Source organism: Typopeltis vanoorti, chromosome 3, assembly GCF_054136105.1.
Source record: "Typopeltis vanoorti isolate ZY-2024b chromosome 3, IOZ_Tvanoo_1.0, whole genome shotgun sequence".
NCBI classification, from domain to species: domain Eukaryota; kingdom Metazoa; phylum Arthropoda; class Arachnida; order Uropygi; family Thelyphonidae; genus Typopeltis; species Typopeltis vanoorti.
In genome coordinates this window covers 159,510,407-159,534,641 of record NC_143551.1, presented here as the reverse complement: position 1 = coordinate 159,534,641, position 24,235 = coordinate 159,510,407, and the positions used below count along the sequence as shown (strand labels likewise).

The 24,235-nt window shown below is 34.2% G+C and overlaps 1 protein-coding gene across 1 annotated transcript in view; it reads right to left on the bottom strand.

Annotated features, from left to right (window-relative positions):
- Positions 1–411: 411 nt before the first annotated feature.
- The window catches only part of LOC150108702 (microfibrillar-associated protein 1-like), a 92,147-nt gene continuing 68,323 nt past the window's right edge, over positions 412–24,235 (bottom strand). Inside the window, exons 6-11 of the mRNA XM_090390510.1 lie at positions 22,705–22,826; positions 20,284–20,392; positions 13,232–13,395; positions 11,191–11,350; positions 4,622–4,711; positions 412–723 (exon numbers count right to left, since the gene is read on the bottom strand). Of these exons, the coding sequence (XP_090246636.1) occupies positions 412–723; positions 4,622–4,711; positions 11,191–11,350; positions 13,232–13,395; positions 20,284–20,392; positions 22,705–22,826 (957 nt within the window). The remainder of the gene's footprint in view (positions 724–4,621; positions 4,712–11,190; positions 11,351–13,231; positions 13,396–20,283; positions 20,393–22,704; positions 22,827–24,235) is intronic.

The following is a 24,235-nucleotide window of genomic DNA, read 5'->3' as shown; positions in this document are numbered from 1 at the left end:
CCAAGAGAAGATGTTATCGTGTTATAAAATAAGATCAACTAAAATTTCTTGACACAAATTATTATGATTGCAAACTGAAAACTATATTGATCTGATTCCATTTTTTTAAAATTTTATTTTCCTTCAAAAATCTCAAGATACATGCTCATCTCAAAGTTAACAAATCTAGCTACAGAGCAAACTGATTCACTTCCATTACCTCCTGGATCCAAGGTGAATGAAAGTTAATCAAGTGGTGGTGAGGCTATAGTGTATAAGTTTACATTTACTAGAGATAAGAGTTGTAAATCCAATGTCACACATCAAGTTTATATGGTGTGTGTGTGTGTGTGTGTGTGTGTGTGTAAATAAAGTGCTTGCTGGATTTCAACAGGATTCTAATTCATGAAAGCAACCCTTGTTACCTTGGTGTCATGCTTGACTATAGCCTAACTTACTGAAAATATTTGGAAAAAGTGAAGCCATGAACAACATCAAAAACAAGCACACAGGCACAACTTGGGATTGTGATGCCTCAACTCTTATAACAGCAGCCATGGTTCTAGTCATCCCTGTTGCAGAGTATTGTTTGCCAGTTTGGAGCCAAGTCACCACATGACTCTTGTAAACACAGAGCTTAACATTAACAATGAGAACCATTTCTGGTACCTTACGTTCTACTCCTCTCCCATGGTAACCTGTTCTTTCCCACATCGCTCCTCCATGCTTTAGAAGAGAAAAAAGCTATCAACAAAGAAATAAAGAAAATTTTGAAATAACATGTATCTTCCTATTCACCAAGATATCTATCTCTTCACCTCCAGCACAGCACCTTGCCTCCAGATCTTCCACATGGCTTGTGGAATTACCACATTAGTAGATGATGGTCCCCCAGGACTGGAATGAACTACAAAGAAGTACCTGATCACAGATCCAGCCATCAAACCACCAGGATTCAATCTATCTTGACACCTCTGGAGTCGGCTAAAGAGATTTAGGACTGGACAAAGCCACTGTGCCTGTTTACTACATTTGTGGGGAATTTCATAGTTGCTCGTTTTTGTGTGTGTGTGTGGCTGTGCAGACTATGCATCATATCACTGATGATAACTTCCCCCATAAAAAATAAAAGGAATCAGACATTGAAAGTGTGACAAGAAAACTGAAGATAAATATATTCTAGATTTCTGGAGTAAATACTTTGAAAGATTGCTAAATAAAATAAGCTGCAACAGCAGAATGGCAGAAAACATATGAAAACTTAAGGTAGAAAAAGCTTAGGTGGTGAAAGGGAAAAATAAACACCTGAAATGGAGAAAGGTAGCTGGAGTAGACAATATTGTAAAAGAAATGCACAAATATGGAATGAAGAATCACCAAATGAAGGAAATATAAGTTTTACAGTTGCTATGCTACACAATTCAGTATGCTTGGTCACATGGTTGAATTCCAGATGACTAGTGTACAGTTCTCATTTTCTATCTATAAAAATTAAAATAAAAGTGCATATGAGAATTACAGAGTAATTTCCCTACTGAGCGTTCCTGGTAAGATTTATGCAAGTATACTTGCAAAAAAGCTAAGAAAAATTATAGTAAGCCTTACAAGGAATGCAGAAGAACATGCTAGGTAGTTCAGGCCAAATGAAAGTTGTCACGATCACATTTTTATTTTAAGACAAGCAGTTGAGAACCAATAGGAATATAACAAAAATCTATATCAAAGTTTTGTAGATCTGTGAAAAGAATATGATGAGGTACCAAGAGAACAGGTCTTCAAAATGCTACAATTACATGAAGAACATGGGACATTATATTGAGCTACAATTGAAGGATGTAATGGAAGTACAAGTTTGATATTAAACTACATGCAAGACAAAGATGGACATTATCTCCACTGTTGTTTATCATTTATATAGATAAATAACAGTGGAGCCTCACCATTGCTGCAATCTGTTCATGCTCCTAATCTTTCTCAGGACTCTCATATCTGCAGTCTCTAGTCTTTGGTCAAGTGTTTTACTTCTGACCCAGCCCTCAGATCCCTAAGTTAAAATTGGTTTGAACACTGTCTTGTATACAGCTAATTTACTGTTTTGACTAATTTCTCTCTTATTCCATATAAATTTATTCAGTTGACTTCCTACCATACCAGCTTTGTTGATTCTGTTGTCTATTTCTATGTATTTTTTTTTACCATCATCACTAAAAATCATGCCTAAGAGTAGCTGAAATGTTTTACTTGTTCCACAGGTTCTCCATTCACAATGCAGCTGATATCTTCAATGCTTCTGCCTATTTTCATCATCTTTGTCTTTTTATTGCTAACCTTCACACTATATCAATCACAACAGTTATTCAATTTAGTCAGGGAATCTTGCAGACATGTAGCGCATTTATTTAGAAGTCAAACATCATCCGCATAAAGCAAGGAGCTGACATTAACATCTCCAATTTTGATATCAGGTTTAATACCACTTTACTTCATAATGTCCCTGTACTTCCTTCAATTCTAACTGCTGATTTACAACTCAAATAAAGACTAAGTATTGCTTGATATAATGATCCACTGACACCATACAACTATAGCGTTTTGAATAGCTTCTCTCTTGGCACCTTGTCATATGCTTTTTCAAGATCTACAAAACTTAAAACAGATTTTTGTTATATTCCCATGACTTTTCAACTATTTGTCGTAAAGTGAATATCTGATCCTGACAGCCTCTATTTGGCCTGAATCCAGCTTGTTTCTCACCAAGCTTCTCTTCCATAATCCTTCTCAACTGTTACTCAAGTATACTGGCATACATCTTACCAGGAACACTCAGTAGAGAAATAGTTCTGCAATTCTCACAATCAGTTTTATTTCCCTTTTTATATATGGTTACTATCAGAGCTCTACTCCAATCATCTGGAATTCTTCCTTCTGTCCAGGCCCTCTGAACTACGCAGTGTAGCAACTGTAAAACTTTTATACCTCCATACTTGAACATTTCTGGTCTAATATCATCTACTTAAGTTGCCTTTCCACATTTCAGACTTTTGATGGCTTTTTCTACTTTATGCATGGATATGTATTCCTGATTGCATGCCTGGTCAGTGTTTTTTTTATCACTGTGCTGTAATCACTACTAGTTTAATTTAGCAATTTTTCAAAGTAATTAATCCATACTTCAAGGATATCTTTTTCTCCAGTTTCATATCACCTTTATCATCTCTAATTCCTTTTACAACACTCTTTCCTCCATTTCTGAATTTCTTCAACAACCTCCAGAATATCTTTCCACCTTCTTGATATTTATTTTCTATGCTCTTACCAAAGTCTTCCCATAACTTTTGTTTAGCGTTTTACAGAGTGTTTAGCTTTCTTACATTTGTCTCTGTATTCTCTAAGAGCACAAGCTGAGTTATTTGCCAGGAACTTTTGATATGTTTTCTTCTTTTATTATTATAATATAATATTATAATATTATTATAATATTATTTTATAATATCCTATACACCCCACTAAGGGTACATATCAGGAATTTGATAAAAAATTTTTTTCTTCCGTCATTTCTGAGATTAGTATTTAAGCTTTTTTAAACTGATAACAGCTTAGCTACAAAATTAAAAAAAAAAAAAAATGAACTTAATAAACAGTTATATGTCATGTGACTAAATATCTTTTAATTTATTATTAAGTCTTTGATCACATAAGATGAAACCATGATTAATTTCCTTCTTATATTCCACTCAAACAATGTTAGCAAAATTAGTTATCAGCAGGTGAAATGTACACATTTGGAATTTAGAACTGTTTTAAAGCACTTGATATATGTTGTAACAAGAGCTTATAATTAATATGAACTATGATCATATGGTCTAACATAATGTACAGAATATTTGTTTGTTATATAATGCTTAAATGCATTTTGCATATAAACTGCTTTTCAAATCATGTTTGCTGTAAAGTATTCCAACTTCTTCCTCTTCTGCTGGTTGAAAAGTAGGAAAACTTTATATCATAGCTGACAGACATCTATGTTGGGGATATATCTATAAGTCTGCAAGAAACTGGAATACTTCAGCAGCTTCCAATGGAAGACTAAAAGTGAACTGAAGGTATTTTATCCAATATTATATTTCATCCATTATATCTGAATCATAAACAAAGTAATAAATAAATCTAAACAAAGAAAGCACCTTAAAAATAACTAATTTTAACTTAAAAAAATAAAATAAACATTTCTCTAAGCAAAAGGGAGAAAAATGAAGAAACTTAAAGATTTGATTATACCTTACAAGAAATTATATTTCATCTATATTAGAGGAAAGCTGTACTTATTATTATTATTATTACATAACACCTCCAGGGAGTTCAAAGACTCATCGAGGGAGGGCAGCTCTACAACTCTCTGTCTCCAGCACTCCACTAACTGCAATTAATTCATCATCTACACTAGCGCCATCTACCCCCGCCCACCACCACCACCACTATTTTCACAGACAACCACAAACATCCATGCCCTTGGAGGGATTCGAACTCGCAGCCTTTTGGCTGGAGAGCAGATTGCTAACCACTCGGCCAACCAGGCCGGCACTTAAAGTACTTATTTAAAGATTTTTTTTCTTGTAAAAGATTACAAACAATATCTTCTTACCTGCATTACTTTTGGAAGTATTGTTTTATCAAAGTGATCTTCTAGAGTGGGAGCAGAAAAATCTCGCTTATAAACTGCATTTTCTTCATCCTGAAAAACACCATTAAAATATATTTATAATAATCAGTGATGGGGGTAAAAAAAGAACTAAGAAGTAGTATCTCATCATAATAATGCACAATGACTTTTCTATTAAAGCAGTCAGTTAGAATAACCTGTTTTGAAATAACAGATATATCAGATCAAGTTCCATTTCATGGTACTAGTTTAAAATTTCATCAGCTTCTTGTGATACAGGCCATGTAGTAATAAATATGACTTCAGAACTTGGTGTTCAAGTGTCAATGCTTTTCATCTTTTTTTTATCTAACTAGTCTTTAATAGTGGTAGTAGGTTATTCACACTGTCAGTCTACAACAGACTAAACTGGCTTAATAGAATTCTTTAAACTAAAAACGTCTCATATGTGGAAATTAAAGCGATAAACCAATGCTATTACAGTAAGTTGTGTTCAACATCTGAAATTTACCACTTCAGAATAGTTTTTAAGAAAATTTAAAGAAGTCTCACTTAAGAAGCTTAGGATCCCTACACATTGCAATAAAAATCAAAGCTTAATTTTAAGCCTTGAATTTTAACATCTTATTAATTATTGATTATAATTAAGATGATAAATCATCTTAATATTAAGATGATTTATCATCTTAATTTAAGCCTTGATTCTTATCATTTTATCACATGATGAAAGCAGACCAGCAAGTATGGTCTGCTTTCATCAAAAATTTAACTGCCACAGACCTAGGATATAGAACATGTGATACCACAGAACATGATATCAACAACTAGCAATGTTCCAACACACATAAAGTAATGAATTTATTATTTGTATTCTGGTTTATCAATTATATTTAACAGTTGTGAAATTATCAAAAAATCTAATATGTGTAATTAATTGTTAATTGGCTTTTGTTGTGTAAAACTTTCATGTACCACTACCCTTGATAATGTATGAAAATTGTCGGATGTTAATTGCTTACTTTTAATAAACTCCTTATTAATATTATAATATGGTCAATACAGAAACCTTCCCACAGAACTGCTTAACCTAGAAACCTATGTATACTTGTTTATTGTTAGTTAATAAACATTTTATTATGTTTATTGACTAACCAAACATACTTTAATACCCATGACTCTTTTTATTTTTATCTTCACACAATAAACATAGCCAAGACAGTAGCCAGCAACCTGCATCTAGCAACTTGTTTTTCTAACATACTAAAATGAAACTGAAATTTTTTAAAGATAGAAGTGGAGATAGAAGTGGAGGAATTTTTTAAAGGAATGCTTTAGAGAAAGCAAATGACACAATGAAAAACGAAAAGTTGGTAATTCTTGGAGATCTAAATAGCAGAGTAGGAAATGATTGGCAGACATACAAGAATTGTCTTGGGAAAATTTGGAGAAAAGAGCAAAGCTAATAATAATGGCAAATACCTTTGGTTTTCTGCTCAGGACATGGACTGGTTATTACTAACACAATATTCCAACATAAAAATGTGCACAAATTCACATGGAGAGAAGAGGCAAGGAATAAGAAAAGAAGTCTCAATGACTATGTTATTGTTGATAGTAATGTTTTCTCCCTGGTGCAGGACACCAGAGTGTACAGAAGATTTGAAATTGGAAGTGATCACCATTTAATCTTGAGCAGGATAAAATTGAATTTCATACTGAAAACAAGATAAGAAAGTTTTAAAGTGAATAAAAGTTGAGCAGCTCTCAGATAAACTGCAGACTAAAATACACAAACATGATTGAAGAAAAAATGAGAGTTTGAGAACAGCAACCAAACCTTGGAGATTTGGTTGAGTTTGTCTGTAATGATAGAAAAATCAGAGCTCCATGGTGAACACAGGAAGTTAAAGAGGCAGTGAAAGAAAAGAAGAAAGCATATCAAAAGTTCCTGGCAAATAAGTCAGCTTGTGCTATTAGAGAATACAGAGACAAATGTACGAAAGCTAAACACTGCGTAAAGCTAGCTAAACAAAGGTCATGGGAGGAATTTGGTAAGAACACAGAAAATAATATGAAGAAGGTGACAAGATATTCTGGAGGTTGTTGAAGAAGCTCAGAAATGGAGGAAAGAGTGTTGTAAAAGGAATTAGAGATGATAAAGGTGACATGAAAACAGGAGAAAAAGATATCCTTGAAGTATGGAGCCTGAAATGTGGAAAAGCAGCAGGAGTAAATGATATTCGACCAGAAATGCACAAGTATGGAGGTATAAAAGTCTTACAGTGGCTGCATAGTTCAAAAGGCCTGGAAAGAGGGACGAATTCCAGATGATTGGAGCAGAGCTCTCATAGTACCCATGTATACAAAGGGAAATAAAACTGAATATGAGAATTACAAAGGATTAACTTCCATACTGAGTGTTCCTGGCAAGATCTATGCAAGTATACTTGAGAAACGGTTCAGAAGAATTGTGGAAGAGAGACTTGGTGAAGAACAAGCTGGATTCAGGCCAAATAGAGGCTGTCAGGATCAGATTTTCACTTTATGACAGACAGTTGAGAAATCATGGGAATATAACAATGATCTGTATTTAAATTTTGTAGATCAGAAAAAGAAAGAATCTGTTCAAAGTGCTACGGTTATATGGTGTCAATGGGGCATTATATCAAGCAATACTTAGCCTTTATTTGAGTTTAAGTCAGCAGTCAGAATTGAAGGAAGTACAGAAAGGTGGTTTAATGTTAAATCCAGTGTCAGACAAAGATGTACGTTATCTCCTCTGTTATTCATTATCTATATGGATCACAGTATGAAGGAAAGTGGTATTAAACTTGTTATCAAAATTGGAGATGTTAATCTCAGCTCTTTGCTTTATGAGGATGATGTTATTCTTCTAAATAAATCTGCTACAAGTCTGCAAGATTCCCTAACCAAAGTGAATAACTGTTGTAATAGATATGGTATGAAGGTCAGCATTAAAAAGACAAAGACAATGAAAATATGCGCTCATTGAAAATATCAACTGTATTGTGAATGGAGAACCTATAGAACAAGTAAAACATTTCAGCTATTTAGGCACAATTTTTAGTGAAGATGGGAAATTAAATATGGAAATAGACAACAGAATCAACAAAGCTGGTATGGTAGTAAGTCAATTATTGAATTTAAATTTATTGAATAAATTTATATGGAATAAGAGAGAAATTAGCCAAAACACTAAATTAGCTGTATACAAGACAGTATTCAAGCCAATTTTAACTTATAAATCTGAGAGCTGGGTCAGAAGTAAAACACTTGATCAAAGACTAGAGACTGCAGATATGAAAGTCCTGAGAAGGATCAGGAGCATGAACAGATGGCATCAGTGGCAATATCATATTAAAAACAAGTATATTAGGAAAGAACTTGACATTGTCGGCATCCAGGAATGAGTTAACAGAGCTAATCTTAGGTGGTATGCCCAGTTAAATAGATTAGCAAAAGAAGTGTTCTCTGCCAGGTTAGCAGGAAAAAGACCCAGAGGAAGAGCAAGATATAGATTGATTGACACAGTAAAAGTGCCTTAGAAGATAGAAATATAAGTTCTGATAATGTTGGAGTCTTAACAGGTAACAGACTGATTTGGAGGAAAATTGTAGATAGGAAGTTAGTAATGATGTAATATTTCATGTAGTACTTCAGTTTATTTCAATTTTACTTCAAACATATTTCAATAAAAAAAATAAGTAGATTAAATTATCATGAGTATAAGAAGTTAAAAAAAAATTCTTAATACTGTTTAAAGAGTTTAATGGCAGTGTTCATTGATTTAATGTTGACTTGAATAAAGGAATAAGTGAGTTCATGTGAGAGGCACAGAAGTAAACAGAGGAAGCACACTTTAATCTGCTGTACAAAAAATAAACGTTGCATGGGAAATTCACATAGCTCTATGAGCACATAAATATATGTATCATACTGGATTAAAATTATTCCCTCTTTCAGTTCAAAGAAGTAAATTATCAGCAGTTCTAAGGCACCATTATTGAACCATGATATGCACAAATGGAGAGTTAGTGATGAAGTCAGGGTTCACTTCTATTTATCCATGAGAAAATTGTTTTCTACTGTGAAGAATATAGCATAAGTAACATTAATAGGAAAATTTAATTCCTTCACTAGTGAACGGATGGGAAAAAAAAAATAAGCACTCTGAAAGACATTAATTAACAAAATATTTTAAAATAAATAAATAAATAAGTGATATTCATAACAAATCTGAGGTAGGAAACATTACATAGTGGTAGAAACAGCTGCAAAAACTATAAATTCAAAATTTGAAAAGATGTTTGCTGTCTATGAAAAAACAGCTGTGTCCTGGAAAAAGACATTGGCATGTTTGTGTGGAGAATATGATTATTCTTAATCATATTCTTTTTTAAAAACAAATAAATTAATCATATATTTCTCTTAATAATAATGATTATTATTATTAAGAGACGCCTCCAGGCAGTCAGACACTCATCAAGGGAGGCCACATACTACACAACCAGCTATCATACTTATTCTTGAATCCATTCACACTGTTTGCACTCACAACATCCAATGGCAATCCATTCCAATCATGCACCACTCTCTGAGAGAAAAATCTAGTCCTCACACCCTTCTTGGCGGCCTTCATTCTCAGCTTCCACGGATGCCCTCTTGTCATTTCCCCACCCTCCATGAATTGAAAAATTCCATCGATTGAAATCCTGTATGATCCTTTCAGAAGTTTGTAAATCTCAATCATATCACCCCCCTCTTTCTCCTGTTTGCTAGTGTCTGCAGTCTACACTCAATTTGTCTTCATAATCAGTATTCCACAATCCTGATATCATTTTCAACACTCTCCTTTGTACTCTCTCCAATATATCAGAATCACAACAGAAACCAGGAGACCAGACCTGTGCACAATAGACCAGGTGAGGCCTTATCAAGGCCTTGTAAAGAGACAAAATAACATCCTTATCTTTACATGTAAATGTTCGTTTCAGCATTGCAATTATCTTTTGAGTTGTATTTGTAATCCTTGCCACATGGCCCCTAAACTTCAACTTCCTATCTATTAACACTCCAAGATCCCTAGCCTCATGAGTTTCTTCTAACTTAATCCCACCAATATAATATGACATTGGATATCTAATCATGCCGAAGTGAATGACTTTACATTTACTGACATTGAACTGACACCACAATTTCCCATGCCCACAATTCCAGCCTATTCAAATCATTCTGCAAAGACTGCATATCAGCAACATTCCTGATTACCCTACCTATCTTTGCATCATCAGCAAATAACTGTATGTCACTTGTCAAATGCTTCCCAATATCATTAATGTACAGATTGAATAACAGTGGACCAAGCACTGATCCTTGTGGTACACCACTTGTTACCTTAGACCTTGCAGACTCAGATCCCCTGTATACCACTTTTTGATATCTGTCAGTCAGCCATCCTCTTATCCATGCTAATATTGTACAACCCAAACCCATTTTCTCCAATTTATGCAGCAGTCTGCCATGCTGTATTCTGTCAAAAGCCTTAGCAAAATCCAAAAGTATCATAATGTATCCATTCCCCCTTGTCTAGTTCAATGGTAACATTGTTATGGAATGTGAGCAAGTTACTAAAACATGACCTTCCCTTAGTAAACCCATGCTGTTCATTGCGAAGTAGATAATCACTGTCAACCCATTTCTGAATGCAGGCCTTAACCAATTTTCCTAAAATCTTCACCACTATTCCTGAGATACTAATTGGTCGATAGTTGGATAAATCGGTCTTTGCACCACCCTTGTGCAATGGAATTACCATACATTCCTTCCATTCCCCCTTGTCTAGTTCAATGGTAACATTGTTATGGAATGTGAGCAAGTTACTAAAACATGACCTTCCCTTAGTAAACCCATGCTGTTCATTGTGAAGTAGATATTCACTGTCAACCCATTTCTGAATGCAGGCCTTAACCAATTTTCCTAAAATCTTCACCACTATTCCTGAGATACTAATTGGTCGATAGTTGGATAAATCGGTCTTTGCACCACCCTTGTGCAATGGAATTACCATACATTCCTTCCATTCCTGCACAATCTTCCTTATTCTGAGACTCATATTAAACATCCTGGTCAAAGGAATGGCCAGTTCAGCTGAACACTCTTTTAGCACACGTGCTAATATTCCATCAGTCCCTATTGCTGAATTTTTATCCAGTTTGTGCAACAGCTACCAAACAAAAACAGTAATGAGATCTAATAGCCCTTAAGAGCAAATGTCTCAATTTTTATTAGTTTTTACAAGTTAAAAAATAAATTTATACAAATAAATATTTGGATGAAAAAAGGCTTGATGCATAACTTAAGTATTATTTGTATCTCAACAAAACTGATAATAAGATGTACAAATACATAAGATAAATATACTTAAATATAAGAATAACAAGTCAAGCTTAAAATTTCATTTGTTGTAGCAAGTAATCTTGATTTAATAAAAAAAACAAGTAATAATAAAAAATAATAAAAACTGGACTCACCATAAAATATGCTCCTCTGTGATAATACTTCTGCAGAAATTTGTACTTGCCTTTAGCTGCTTTATTAGTAACAACACGAGGATTAGCTCTCTGTTCTGCACGTCGTTCTTCTTCTGTCATACCATGCATTCGTTCAATTTCCATTCTTTCTTTCTCATAACTAAAATGAAAGAGAAGAATATTACTAAATTTCTTAATATTTAGCAAATAACACTTTCAAAGAAGAATGATTTCTAAAAGATTTAATGCATATGCTTCGATAAAACATTTCAATTATTTAACCCAGCGTTTCCCAAATTTTTCCTATGACAGAACACTTCACAAATCCTGAAATTTTAACAGAACACCTTGGTTAGAGTCGGATATCATTGATCTCATATTCAATGTAAAGCTAAGGGCACACTTTCGCCGAAGCAGGCTGTATCGCATCGCAAAAATGCGTCAACGCACACTACAGGCATTCCAGGCCGCATCGCATTGACCTTGCTTGTGACAGCACGTTTACTAGAACAGATACCTCAGTACTTCACTCATGCTCGGAGGTGTCAACAACTACAAGCGGCTGAGTCAATGCTAGTGCACGCTGGCCTTAATAGCACAGTCCACATGCAAAATGAGCAGCGCCTGATTTTCAAACATGTTTGAACCTGTCGCAGCATTCAAAACCATTACAGGCTAATATTAATTTTGATAATTTTTCACAGACCACTTATTAACTTTCTGCAGAACACAGTTTGGGAAACCCTGATTTAACCCATCAGATTTGGTTTTCTGAACACATAAATAATAATGCCCAAAATAGAATGCAATGGAAGAATCATATCAAGATGGCATCAGACACCTATAGGCGTTGAATCCATGATTGTTGTTGATTGAAATAATAATAATCCACCGCTCATAGAGTAACTCCAACTTTTTTCTAACAGGCATCCAGTTTCTGCCTTATGTGTTTTCTACAGGTAATTTCATGGGTGCTATTAGGTTGAAGTGGCTACCAACATTATTTTTTCTTTCCTCAAAATCCATATCCATGTACAGTTCAATATCAAATTTGGAAAACAATTTCCCATGCACCTCTTTCATTCCAATTATCTATGATCATTGGTAAAAAAAAAGTGTATCGATAGATTCTTTCTCCTACTTTAAGCATTTAAGTGGTGTTGTAATAATATATTTGCAATATCTCATGTGAGACTGATATAAAAATCCATTACACACTTTATGTAACAATTCCATGAATTGTGTTAATTATTTAAATAAAGTTGTGTAGTTCAATGACTATACTTCACACTATGACTACAACAGTTATCCTTGCTCTGAAGCAGGAATGGGCCATTTTGCCTCAAGAACTCCTGAATCTCTTGGTGCTAAGCATGGTATAATGTTGGTGAGAGCTGCATCGCAGTTCGGGATGGACATATTCCATACTGAAATGTCTCTGCAGTTTTCTGTAAGCGCTGTACATTAATCACTTAACTGCATCCTTAGGAAATCTGAAACTTTTGCCAAAAACATATTGCAATTTAATTTGTACAAAATTTATAACACATTTTTGTAATATAATTTATTAGTATGCTAGCAATAAATTTATGTCCAGATTTGGCTGCGGGCATGAAGATTTTTTCATATACAGGTAAAAATGTAGTTAGTCTTTAGCTTTTGGACACCAGTGTAAATAATTGTTAATGGGACAAACAATAACTGAGTCGAGAAACGAAGAAATAATAAAAAATAAGAGACGAAATATTATAAAACAGTGAAAGAGATACCCTAACTCATTTTTATTCATACATTCTCCTTCTTATTTATCTTAAAGTGATCCTGCATAGTACTCCAGTTAAAATTTCACAAAATACATAAGAAATTTTTATGTTCAATATAATCATTAACAAAACAAAACACCACTGTAGCTTGAATAAAATAAACATTGAAAATCTTAAAAGCAAAAATATCAAAAAATCTAACCATAGTTAATCTGACAATATATATTTTTTTTAAATGTAAATGCTTGACTAACAAAATGCAAAATTTTCATACTTACTTTTCTCTTATTTCTTTATCTCTCTTTATCCTTTTCAGTTCACGTAACTTCCAAGCTTCATACGCAGCTTCATCATTTTCATCATCTGTGTTTACCAAAGCAAGTGCAGCATCCTCTCTACCTTCTTGCTCTAAAAGTTCTTTTCTAGCTTCTTCTTCCACTATCTAAAAGTTATTCAAAAATGTTTGTACACGTTCACTGAGAAAAAGCACATAAATAAATATACAGTATGTTTCAGGAGGAATAATAAATATTTTGATAGGTGGTAGCATAGATTATTCTGATTAAAAAAAAAAAAAAAAAGTCATAAATGTATTCAAATGCCAATGGATACGGAGATACAGCTGTTTGAAACTGCCATGTATAAAGCTATTATGAGAGGTAAAAAAGAATGATAAATGACTTGTGGTTTGTGTTTATTGACTGTTTGAATACAAAACACAAATAATTGACAAATACTGTAATATATAGTTCATAATAAATGTTTGAAAATTCCACTGCCAACCTCAATGCACTTTGCAACTCTTGTGGTAATGTGTTCTTCTTCTGAGGTCGTCTTGATGTTCTTTTATGAGGGCAGCATTATTCATAATGTGAGCGATCAATTTGCCTCTTGTATTTACCTTTTCTTTGTACACTTTGCTTTTCTTCCATCTCACAAAACAAAATCTAAGGGAGCGAGGTCTGGAGACCTTAGTGGCCACTGAACGGGACCACCACGGCCGATCCATCATTCAGAGAAAGTTCGATTTAGATATTGTGTCGCCTGACAGCTATAATGTGCAGAAGCTCTGTCGTACTGAAAGAACATATCAATCCTTGTAACCAGTGGAACATTCTCCCATAGTGGAAATTCATTTTGTAGAAATTGTAATTTGGTAACACAACAGGCTCTATCATGTGATTGTCGATCATACCATACCTCACATTTACAGAGAAGCGATGTTAGAAATTTGTTTCTACAGTAGTATGTGGATTTTCATCAGACCACAGATGATAGTTGTGGGTGTTGCTGATACTGTCATGGGTTAAAAGTAGCTTCATCAGCAAACAGTATTAATGGAATTAACCCGTTCACTGCCACGCTACTTCGGCATAGTCTGTTCCCGTATGCCGAGCAATTTCACTTCTTCAAGGTCAGTACGGTAATCTCGTTGCCGACGGTAAGCTTCATACGAGTATGCTCATAGTTGGCTTGTGCAGAGCATATACTATCTATGAGAATACACAGTTTTGATGCTAGCTCCACAAGCCAAGAATTTTCACTTCTTCAATGTCAGTACAGTAATCTCGTTGCCGGCGGTAAGCGTCATATGAGTATACTCGTAGCTGGCTTGTGTGGCTGGTTTACCAACTACGAGTATACTCGTGGTTGGCAACGAATGTGTTAATCAGTGATTAGAATTTACCCACTGACAAAATTCCAATAAACTTCCTTCATCTCCTGGGAGAAGGTATCGCACCCGCAGTATATGAAATGGATACAAACCTTACTCATGTAATGTTTGCCATACTCTTGTATGTGGAACACTAATATATGCAGAAAGTCTTCATGAGCTTGTAGTAGAACTATAGTCTACCAACCGAAGAATGAGTTCTACTTCATCTACATTCAGAAGAAATATGATTGCTGGGAACAGCAGTATTTTTTACACATTCTGAGTAAAAAATATGAACTTTTTTACTCAGAATAATCGATACCACCACCTTTACTATTCCTCCTGAAACATCTCTCTCTCTCTGTGTGTGTGAGAGAGAGAGAGAGAGAGAGAGGAAGGAGATCTCCAGATGTCTACCCTTGGTGATCTGATAAAAAAAAAAAAAAAGACAAAAATATCAATGGTATTCACTCTCTTGTTGAGAATTCTGCAGGATGTCCTATGATGGAATCATTATAGCAACACAGCTCAGCCACATCTTGTGCACCCATTTTTAGTATATAAGGTTCTTCATGTATCTTCAAAAAAAAAAAAAAAAAAGAAAAAAACTCCAGAGAATCAAATTTAATAATCTAGAAGCGCTAAAGTCTCATTTGGGAAGGCTTTCACTAAGTTAACATAATAGGTTGGGACTCTGATGCTGGAAAAGGTATCTCTGTGATATTCAAAGGACTGAATTATTCTGGAGCATGTTCAGGTATGTTAATTCAGTTATAGTGGCTTCTATGAAGAATAATAATCTAACTACAGAATTCAACATCAAACCAAACTTGTGCTTATCATGAGACCATGATAAGCACAAGTTGGATGGATGGATGGCAAACTATAAGCACTTTCTTGTTTTTTCAAGCAAAACATTTTGCTTATCACATCACATACTTTTCAGCAATCTGCATCCAACTGCCACTACTAAACAAAAAATAACAAATTTTGCTGAATGCACTAATGCAATGCTGCACAGATTTCTTAACAGTCTCCTCCCTGTTATGAATGTTATTGTGTATTTAATGCTCTGCAGTTGACAGCTGGCTGTTTCATCATAAGGAGGTAATATTTTGTGAAGCTAAATTCTGCATCCCTTACAAGGAGGAAGGTCTGACAACTAAAATGGAACTTAAAGAAAGGTCATCAGTTTGATTTTATGACATGACTTTTCCTTACACATCTAGCTTCCTTATAATGGTAAACTGGTATGACCATTTTATCATAAGCAATAGAATGTAATTTGCCATTCATTACATAAACTCCAACTTTTCATCATGCTCAATGATCTCATTTAAAACAATCAACCTTTCTGACCAAAATAAGGGATATGACACCGACATCTGATCTTATATACAGTCATATATTCTGACCACTGATATGATATTTTTGGTGATTACAGCAGGACCATAATTTGGTTTATTAGTTTAAAAGCACTCCCTAAGGAATGCAATACCTTTATCTAGAAAACCATAACCATAAAGAAAGGTTATTGACTGTTAAACCAGAATGACAACTAATATTTGAGTTCCATTTGTTTAACAACCTTGAACTTTATTAAGATCAACCTTTCTGACCAAAATAAGGGATATGACACCGACATCTGATCTTATATACAGTCATATATTCTGACCACTGATATGATATTTTTGGTGATTACAGCAGGACCATAATTTGGTTTATTAGTTTAAAAGCACTCCCTAAGGAATGCAATACCTTTATCTAGAAAACCATAACCATAAAGAAAGGTTATTGACTGTTAAACCAGAATGACAACTAATATTTGAGTTCCATTTGTTTAACAACCTTGAACTTTATTAAGAAACAGATTTTAGCTCCACAAAAAATTACTTCTCTAGACTGAAAGAGAAGACAGCCACAAATATTACACCATTAAACAGGAAATGACATCCACAATAATGAAGAAATAGTTATGCCTATAGAACACGCAGTTTGGACCATAGTCAGAAGTCTGCATGATCTGTATAAATTACTAAAAAATTAGTTTTGCTTCACTTTCTCCTGATCATAGAAACTGAATATGCACTGCCAAATCCAGGATATTAAATTATATTTAATAAAAGTTTTAAGAAACATAGTTTTTATAAAATGATAAAATCATCGTCATCATCACCACCATCAAATTCCCAACATGCATCCTCAAAGGGTGTACAGGATATGATAGTACTACATGAAAAATTTACTTCATTACTAACTTCCTATCTACAATTTTCCTCCAAACCATTCTGTTACTTGTCAAGACTCCAACACTATCAGATCTTATATTCCTATCATCTAAGACACTTTGTACCGTATCAATCCACCTATAGCTTGGTCTTCCTCTGGGTTGTTTTCCAGCCATACTGACAGAGAACACTTGTTTTGCTAATCTTTCCTCACCCATTCTGTTTAAGTGACTATACCACCTGAGATTAGCTCTGCTAACGCATTCCTGGATGCTGACAAGTCAAGTTCTTTCTTAATATCCTCGTTTTTAATATGATACTGCCATTGATGCCACCTGTTCACGCCTTTACTCTTTCTCAGGACTCTCATATCTGCCGTCTCTAGTCTTTGGTCAAGTGTTTTACTTCTGACCCAGCTCTCAGATCCATAAGTTAAAACTCGTTTGAACACTGTCTTGTATACAGCTAATTTAGTGTTCTGCCTAATTTCTCTCTTATTCCATATGAATTTATTCAATTGACTTTCTACCACACCAGCCTTGTTAATTCTGTTGTCTATTTCCATATTTAATTTACCATCTTCACTAAAAATCGTGTCTAAGTAGCTGAAATATTTTACTTGTTCCACAGGTTCTCCATTCACAACACAGTTGACATTTTCAACGATCCTACCTATTTTCATTGTCTTTGTCTTTTTATTGCTGACCTTCATACCATATCTATTACAACAGTTATTCAATTTAGTCAGGGAATCTTGCAAACTTGTAGTGGATTTATTTAGAAGTATAACATCGTCCGCATAAAGCAAAGAGCTCACATTAACATCTCCAATTCTGATATCATGTTTAATACCACTTTCCTTCATAATGTAATCCACATAGATAATAAATAACACAGGGGATAACGTACATCCTTGTCTCACACCAGATTTAACATTAAAACATCTTCATGTACTTCCTTCAATTTTAATTGCTGACTTGCAAATCAAATAAAGACTAAGTATTGCTTGATATAATACCCCATTGACACCATATAATTGCAGTGTATTGAATAGATTCTCTCTCTCTCTCTCTTGGCACTTTGTCGTATGCCTTTTCCAGATCGACAAAGCTTAAATACAGATCTTCCAATTCTTCTCAACCGTTTCTCAAGTATACTGGCATAAATCTTGCCCGGAACATTCAGTAGGGAAATACCTCTGCAATTCTCACATTCAGTTTTATTTCCCTTTTTATATATGGGTACTATTAGAGCTCTACTCCAATCATCGGGAATTCATCCCTCTCTCCAGGCCTTCTGAACTATGCAGTGCAGCTACTGTAAAATTTTTTACCACCATATTTCAGCATTTCTGGTCGAATATCATCTACTCCTGATGCCTTTCCACATTTCAAGCCTTTGATGGCTTTTTCTACTTCAAGTATGGATATGTATTCCTGACTGCATGCCTGGTCAGTGTTTTTTACCACTGTGCTGTCATCACTGCTTGTTTCATTTAGCAGTTTTTCAAAGTAATTACTCCATACTTCAAGGATATCTTTTTCTCCTGTTTTCATGTCACCTTTATCATCTCTAATTCCTTTTACAACACTCTTTCCTCCATTTCTGAGCTTCTTCAAGAACCTCCATTATATCTTACCACTTCTTGATATTTATTTTCTATGTTCTTGCCAAAGTCCTCCCATGACTTTTGTTTAGTTAGTTTTACACAGTGTTTAGCTTTCTTACATTTGTCTCTGTATTCTCTAAGAGCACAAGCTGACTTATTTGCCAGGAACTTTTGATATATGCTTTCTTCTTTTCCTTCAATGCCTCTTTAACTTCCTGTGTCCAGCATGGAATTCTGATTTTTCTATCCTTGCAGACAACCTCACCAAATGCCTCCCTGGCTGAATCAATCAGGGTTTTCTTCAAGGTTTGCCACTGAATTTCCAAGGTTTGGTTCCTGTTCTCAAACTCTCATTTTTTCTTCAATCATGTTTGTGTATTTTAGTCTACAGTTCACATCTGAGAGCTGCTCATCTTTTATTTGCTTTAAAATTTTCTTACATGTTATTCTTTTCAATATGAAATTCAATTTTATCCTGCTCAAGATTAAATGGTGATCACTTCCAATTTCAAATCTTCTGTACACTCTGGTGTCCTGCACCAGAGAAAACATCACTATCAACAATAACATAGTCAATGAGACTTTTCTTATTCCTTGCCTCTTCTCTCCATGTGAATTTGTGCACATTTTTATGTTGGAACATGGTATTAGTAATAACCAGTCCATGTCCTGAACAGAAATCGAACAGGTATTTGCCATTATTATTACCTTTGCTCTTTTCTCCAAATTTTCCCAAGACAATTTTTGTATGTCTGCCAATCATTTCCTACTTTGCTATTTAGATCCCTAACCAGGACCAACTTTTCCTTTTTCTTTGTGTCAGTAGCTTTCTCTAGAGCTTCAAAAAATTCCTCCGCTTCTACCTTAGTAGAACCTTCTGTGGGACCATAGGCACAAATAAGTCTCATTGTCCAGTTATCCATTCTGATATTTGCCCACATCACTCTACTTAAGACTGCCTGCCATTCATGAAGATTAGCCTCGTATTTTGTATTGAATATTATGACTACCCCTTCTTTTCCTTGATTGTCATTGTCTGAATATAACATTTTGTATTTACTGCTCAGAAAGATCTCACCAGTTTTTGTCTTTTTTTTGTTTCAATCATCCCTATTATGTTGACCTGGTACTTATCTAATTCCTCAGCTAGCTCCATTTTTTGCCATTCCGGCTTCTTATGTTGATAGTACCGATCTTTAACTCTGCTGATGTTAAGTTAGGGTGTGCTTTCAGATTTGTTCCAGTAGCTTACTTTTCGCTGTTCGCCCTGGTTCCCTGTCGAAAACAACGGGGGCCTTGTTTGGCGACGCCCCAGCTGGCATGAAATTTTGTCATGTTGTACCACCATTTTGCATATTGGTATAAGCCAATAAGAATACAGTTTGGTTGGCTAAATCCCATATTGCTAGCCCATCCTCGTTCGTTCATTATCCAGGTAGATACTCCACAGGGTGCACCATGAAAAGGTGAGGATTGAACATTAGGTCAGAAGCCCTTGTTCTCTGCATTCGTTTAAAGGCTATGTGGAGGTCTCCTCTCAGTTATACAGCTTTGACCCTTAAGCACCCCAAAATGATAAAATGGCTTTATCATTTCTGGCATATCACAACATTATATTAAAACATTGTTGCTGTGCTAGATATAATGAACTGTTATTCCCTTTATGAAATCGTACTCCAAAACCATGGTATACAGGACTTTACAATTTGAAAAATAAATATTAAACTGCAAAATTAAGTGACTGTAATCAATATGGTATGAATAAACGCAAAACTGAAATCTGTTTAGCATGGATAAAGGAACTTGTTCCTCATTACATAAGAGAGTAAATCATACCTTTAGTGTTTGTCGTCGCCGTTCTTCAGCCAATCTTTTGGCTTCAATTTCTTGTTCTCTTTCCTTTTTGGCTAATTTTTCTTTCTCCTGAACAGTAATGCGATCTTTTCTGTAAAATGTGAAAGAATAATAAAACTGTGTTGAGAAAGGATTATACAGAAATTCAAAAAACTAGATAAAGTAATAGCTGCTTTATCATTACAATTTGAATAAAGAAATATTAAAGATAAGTTCATAACACAATTCACTTTAAGCACTATTCAATTTCACTTAGCAAACACTGTTATGATAAATTCACTCACAACAACAAACCACCTGGAAGTCCCAACAAAAGCTCCATATTATCATTGCTATGAAAATGGAAACTCACTATAACAAACCATTTCTTTGGTCTCTGTAAGTCTGCTATAGTAGTAAGTTTGTTAAACACTGACTGTATTTCCTAATATATTTATTAAGATACAACAGGAGATTGGCTGTTGCCTGCATTAGTCTGCATTATGTATTCTGTTGAATACATAATGTTATGTTATGTATACTGTTGAATGCTTTCTCTAGCACTCTAGGAACTCAACTTTCCAAGAATAAAAACTCGGCCACTTCCTTGAGTCCACCTAACTCATTTTCTGTTGAAATGCTTTCTTCGTCTTTCTTGTTCCTTGTATACAAATATACAAGGACCAAGCTGAGTTACATTTCATTGTCTCTTTAGCATACTATGTGAAATGTGACTCTGCTTGTGCTTGTATATACAAGGAACAAGAAAGATGAAGAAAGCATTATGGATCTGAGAGTTGGGCCAGAAGTAAAACACTTGACCAACTCTCAGATCCATAATTAAAATTGGTTTGAACACTGTCTTGTATACAGCTAATTTCTCTCTTATTCCATATAAATTTATTCAATAAATTTAAATTCAATAATTGACTTCCTACCATACCAGCTTTGTTGACTCTGTTGTGTATTTCTATATTTAATTTACCATCTTCACTAAAATGGTGCTGACTTGTAGTGGATTCATTTAGAAGTATAACATCATCCTCATAAAGCAAAGAGCTGAGATTAACATATCCAATTTTGATATCGGGTTTAATACAGCTTTCCTTCATAATGTGATCCATATAGATAACGAATAACAGAGGGGATAATGGACATCCTTGTCTGACAGATTTAACATTAAACAACCTTCCTGTATTTCCTTCAATTCTAACTGTCGACTTACAACTCAAATAAAGACCATGTATTGCTTAATGTAATGCCCCAGTGACACCATATAACTGTAGCGTATTGAATAGCTTCTCCCTTGGCACCTTGTCATATACCTTTTCCAAATCGACAAAACTCAAATACAGATCTTTGTTATATTCCCATGATTTCTCAACTATCTGTCGTAAAGTGAAAATCTGATCCTGACAGCCTCTATTTGGCCTGAATCCAGCTTGTTCTTGACCAAGCTTCTCTTCCACAATCCTTCTAAACCATTTCTCAAGTATACTTGCATATATATCTTACTAGGAACACTCAGTAATGAAATACCTCTGTAATTCTGACATTCAGTTTTATTTTCCTTTTTTATATATGGTACTATGAGAGCTGTCCATCTATCTATCTATATATATATATATATATATATATATATATGAGAAAATAAAGAACTTATGTACTCTTAATACCAACGATAAATAAAAGAGAAGGGAACTTATTAATATCAGATTTAAATTTCTGGAGATCATAATCATCAGGAAATAGATATAGCAAGATACAACAATAAAGCCATAAATGCATAACATAAGCAACTATTCTGAAAAATGAAATTAAACATTAATTCAACTGAGTAAACAGAAGAATGAAATAGAACTAATAATAAAGTGTCAAGAGTAGTGAAATTAAAAGATCTGAAATTAGAAAAGAAACTTTTATACTATTATATTTTTTAATTACTATTATACTTTTATAAGTTAAATGATAAAAATAAGATTATACAGAAACAATAAAAATAACTATTTTAAAAAATGAATATAGTCATTTCAGTCATATTGCAATAACTAGAAAAGATCTCATAGGACTCTTCAAAGAATCTGTGGAAAAAAATATATTTTGGACAAATTTTTCTTCCAAAAAATGTGTTGTATGAAGGTTTGCTAATATCATGCTGCCAAATCAGTCCCAAGGAAGTTGATAAAATACTCCCTCTTTTATTGGAAGCAGATTTCAGAAGTTCTACACATTTGACATAAAAAAAAAAAAAAAGGTGGAGATTGGTGATGGATACAAGCAGTAATTTCTGATAGGATTAAACAAAATCTACAGACTGTTTTCAAATTAACCAGAAACTTAATGCTAAATCTGTTGTTAGAGGAAGAAGGCAGGTGAGAAGTTTGGATCTTGACATATAATTTGCTTTAGTTAAAAAATACATACTTTGGTACAAAAACAGGCTTTAATCGCTGTCCTGTTTCCTCCTCTGAATCGCTATATTCCTCATATTCTTCGGATTCCACTTCTGATTTGTTAGACTCATCATCTTCCAAATCAAGCAATTCCTGAGATGCATAAGAAAATTACAAAAATAAAAAATTTAGGTAACACAGGTGCTTATTATTTGTGTAGTGACATTATTCATATCAGTACGAAGATACTTAGAGAAAAATTATTAAATAAGTAATGAGAGAATAGTGGTAGAATATATACAGGAGGAATGTAATCACAAGTACATTCAGTACTGGAGGTAGAAAAGCTGTCACAAATCTGGAGAAGATCATATTCAAAAAGCAATGTCAAATATGGAGAAATTAAAAGTCTCAAAGTGGCTACAGCATAATTCAGAGGGGCCTGATCAGGGGGTCAAATTCCAGATCGGTGGTGAGCTATACACCATGGCTCTGCTATGCTATGCAGATGATATCTAGCCTCATCTCACAAACACATCAGATACATTTTTAGTGCTTAAACCAACATCTTAAAATACACTTCACTACAGAAAAAGAAGCAAACAAAACTCCCCTTCACATACAGACTAGTTACACAACTACCCCCAATGGTTCATTATCCTTTTCTGTTTATAAGAAACCCACACACAAACACTCCAAAAGGAACTTATGCAAACAATCACACCTTTAGGTGTGACATTATATAAACATCTATATAAACTTTAATATAATGTCACATATAAAGTTCAATGAAATAAATGCATCCATCAATATTAAGCCTCTAGGTTCTTTAACATATTCACAGAAATAAAAAGTTTGAAATGTTTCTTAGACACTAAAGAATGACAAATTTTTTTCTAACTAGACCAAGTCATTAAGTAATAGTAATTCCTATATTGCCAGTCTCTCCTTTGCCAGTTTGTGTGTTAAGGACAAGTTGGCAAAGACGAGACTAAAGTTCTGCTTTCAGCTTACATTCATCTGTTAAATTATAGATACATATTTTTTTTTTTTTTTTAGAGAACCAGGCCTAATTTTTGGGAGGAATGATGAAGAGAGACAAAGCATGCAAGTATGGATGGGCTTATGGAAAAATGTCTAAGGAAATGAAAATGAAACAGTTTTTTTTTTTTTTTCTATTTCCACCCCTGAGATTAGAAACCCACATCTCTTTTTCAGGCCCACCAGATAGGCCTGAAGAAAAGAGTGAGAAATTCTATGAAAACTTACAAACTGTTTTGGACTACCTACCAAGGAGAGACATGCTTTACATCTTAGGGGAACTTAAATGCAAAAGTGGGAAAGAGTATGAGAGTTAGGCCAGAGTGTGGCATGTTTGGTCCAGGTGAACACAACACCCATGATGAAAGACTGTTGGAATTTGCCCATGCTAACAGATTAGTTATTACCAATACCTGCTTCCAGAAACACCCACGACAGATCTATACCTGGATATCTAATAATGATGGATCAAGGCACCAGACTGATTACATCCTGGATCTCCAGCAGTGGAAGACAAGCAT